We start from the raw sequence: 3,233 nt of genomic DNA on the forward strand, positions 1-3,233 counted from the left end.
CGTGTCAACGATCCCGATAGGAGTCGCGTACCTCGTTCTCCGGACATGACGGATGGGTCACACTAGGAGATACCAAACCTCGGGTTGCCCCACGGTGGCCCCGTAGTGTGCCAATTTGGACCAACACTCATGAGGAGCACTGGCCCAGGGGTTGATTAAATTATCCTCGTGTTAATTACTTCCTATGCAGTTCATTAGTTATTAGGCAAATGTAGTACCAAAGTTGGGCCTTGCCAGACCAACTTTAATCTAATACGAATTATCAAGGAGGTCCCCATAACAACCCCGATCGTGTTAGGAGCGCTCGTTTATGGAACATAACACCGGTAGCCGAAAACTAAGGGGGCAAATGTGGAACAAAACACCAGGCTAGAAAGGCCGAGCCTTCCGCCTTTTACCAAGTATATAAGTGCATTAAATTAAATAGCATTTAAATATGGTGATATGACAAGGGACCCATGTTATCACATGGAAGCATCTGCACCTGCAACTAGCAACGCTAACAACATGGTTAAGCAAGCAGTAACATAGCCAATCAATGGTTTGCTAGGTCGAACGGGTTGAAGGTAATCATGGCATTGTTGAGAGGCTGATATGTAAACATGTGGTAGGCAACGAGACATAACCGATAGCATCGAAATAACTAGCATGACAATGATAGTAATGGTATCTGGGGAAATGGTCATCTTGCCTGAGATCCCGCTTGGAAGAAGAACAACTCCGAGATGTCGACGAACCAACGTAGTCGAACGAGTCCTCACATTCCGACACGCTTGCGGAACTCTATCGAGACGGAGCAAACCGGAAACAAACATCAACACAAATATTCACCACACGATGCACAACATGATGCATAACCTACTATGATGCATGATCAGTTCAAAGATGCAAGGGATGGCATGGCAATTCACCTCACACAAACACTACACATTAAGTGAAGCTCGATATGCAACGGGTTGCATATCGATAAAACTCCACAATTGATTATTTAGTTCACTCCCGATTATTTACACGGCAATATTAAATTGTAGTTAACATGACAAGGGTGAAGCGACGTTCCTACATGACATCCTAGTCGGTTAACACGCGGAGCATAGAACGGAGCTACGGTTAAATATCTACGACCTAAACCGTTTAACACGATGACACACAAACCGATGCAAACAACATGCTAAACAGTTTTAAATATGCATGAGACTTGAAAAAAATATGAATCTACGTGAAATTCTAGCCATGTTACATATATAACTTCTCGCAATCCGACGCACGTATTAAAAGTTACGCGGGTTTTTTTCAAAATCATGCAATTTTTTTCTAAATTACCAAATTCGCAGAGCGGAAAAAAAATGAACATAGGTCGAATTGCAACTTGGAGTGGCCCACTAGTGGATTTAGCCCAAGCGGATGTGCACACACAAGAATAAAATGGAGGCTTCACTAGGATTCGATCCCATGACCTCTTTAGGGGAGAGGAAGGCACCAGCCAGTCGAGCTACGAAGCATCTGTGAAAGGATATGGGTTTTAGTCTATATGAAGGAGCATAAGGGGCCAACCTGAACCAAAAACAAAACAATCTTTAGGGGAGAGGAAGGCACCAGCCAGTCGAGCTACGAAGCATCTGTGAAAGGATATGGGTTTTAGTCTATATGAAGGAGCATAAGGGGCCAACCTGAACCAAAAACAAAACAAAAATAGGGGTTCCTGTGATTCGAACCCTAGACTTCACGATTGCAAACCCACACGCTAACCAACTAGGCCACCACGAAATTATGAAAAACCATGAGAAGTTCGCTAGATGAAAGGGCCATGTTGCTGACTGCATAAAACTGAATCTGGAAAGCGTAGTTGCTTCAAGCGAACCTGTCAGGTTCAGACTTGGCAGAACTGACGGCGATGCACAGGATTGCACGGCTGGATCCATGGGGTGGCTTGGGGACGACGCGGGGTTGGGGTTGCGGTCGCGATGTAGCATGTCCAGGCACTGGAAGATAAGCAAACGAGGAGACATCGAGGGTAGCGTGGGTCAACGGTGCAGGGAAGACAAAGGCCATTGCGCTGGACCTGCAGATGACGTCGACGGCACCCAATGATGGAGAAGGACGAATCCTGGTGGAATGGACAGTTACGGGCATGAGGAGTCCAATCCCGATGACGAGGGCCTTCTGGGTGGCACGGACGGCAAGCTCCATGGGCGGCGGCGGAGGGTTTTCCGTTCTGCTCCTGACGGAAAAGAAGCGAGCAAGAGGGAGAGGGATTAGAGGAGGAAGGAGAGGGAAGGAGGGGTCGTGAGTGAGGAGCACGTGGGGGAACTCGATCTCACCGGCGTGGTTCGGCATGAGGCGGAGCGGACGGGAGGCTACCGGAGTTGACGTCCGTGACGGAAACTGTTGCCTGAAGAAAACAAGATAGAGAGGCTTCAGAGAAAAGAAAAGAGAGGGTAGGGAAGAAGAAAGATACAGAGAACGCAGGGCACGACGCGCCCCTGCTGGACCGACGAGGCTCGGCAGCGGTGCTCGCCGGTGACGGTCCGGCACAGCCCTGATGCTCAACCTCTGAACCTCTCCCGCACTCTACTTCTCTTACCTGACGAAGAAGAAGATATGAGGGAGAAGGTTGGCAGCGGCGCAAGAGGGAGGAAGGGATGGAAATGGAGTCGGGCTAGGGTTAGGGAACCACTGGGGTTCTTATGTTGCTCGACCCGGAGCTAGACGACCGTCTGATCGACCTGGGAGGCGATCAATGGTGCCTCTCTGGTTCGTACAGAGATGATGAACGCAGGGAAGAGGAAAGCGTTGGTGGGCTGTGGGCCTAAATTAACAGTACTGGGCCGCGTTCTCTCTCTCTCTGTGGAAAAAGCTTTTGCAAAAAATAAAATAAATAACAGGCATCTTTGAAATACTACAAGGGTCAAATAAAAGGGTTTTTTGATAAAGTAAAATTATCTTTGGGTTTCTAAAACATTGCCACTGTTTAAAGAAATAAGTAGGGCATGTAAGAAGAAGAAAAATAAATTACTTTTAAATGAAATTGGGCTCTGTTTTTTAATAAAACCAAAAGAAAAATAATCTTGAGAAAAGAGTGTTGCACCCCACAATGAATAGGAAGAAATTTTGAAGAGGAGGAACATTTGTTTAAACCAAAACAGAAACTTTTAAATCTGCCTCAACTAAACGGAAAGAAAGGAGTTTGAAAGCATGGTGCAACAAGAGGGGTTAAGAGCTTGATCTTGTCG

The 3,233-nt window shown here is 46.8% G+C and overlaps 1 protein-coding gene across 1 annotated transcript; it reads right to left on the bottom strand.

Annotated features, from left to right (window-relative positions):
* Positions 1-740: 740 nt before the first annotated feature.
* Positions 741-2,562, bottom strand: LOC123430279. The gene is made up of 5 exons (XM_045114154.1): positions 2,497-2,562; positions 2,322-2,392; positions 1,862-2,221; positions 1,555-1,619; positions 741-783 (listed from the first exon to the last, which is right to left on the bottom strand). Exons 3-5 carry the CDS (start codon positions 2,188-2,190, stop codon positions 758-760), a joined length of 420 nt encoding a protein of 139 aa, XP_044970089.1. The 5' UTR covers positions 2,191-2,221; positions 2,322-2,392; positions 2,497-2,562; the 3' UTR covers positions 741-757.
* Between the last annotated feature and the right edge of the window lie 671 nt (positions 2,563-3,233).

This window comes from Hordeum vulgare, chromosome 2H (assembly GCF_904849725.1).
Source record: "Hordeum vulgare subsp. vulgare chromosome 2H, MorexV3_pseudomolecules_assembly, whole genome shotgun sequence".
Lineage (NCBI taxonomy): Eukaryota > Viridiplantae > Streptophyta > Magnoliopsida > Poales > Poaceae > Hordeum > Hordeum vulgare.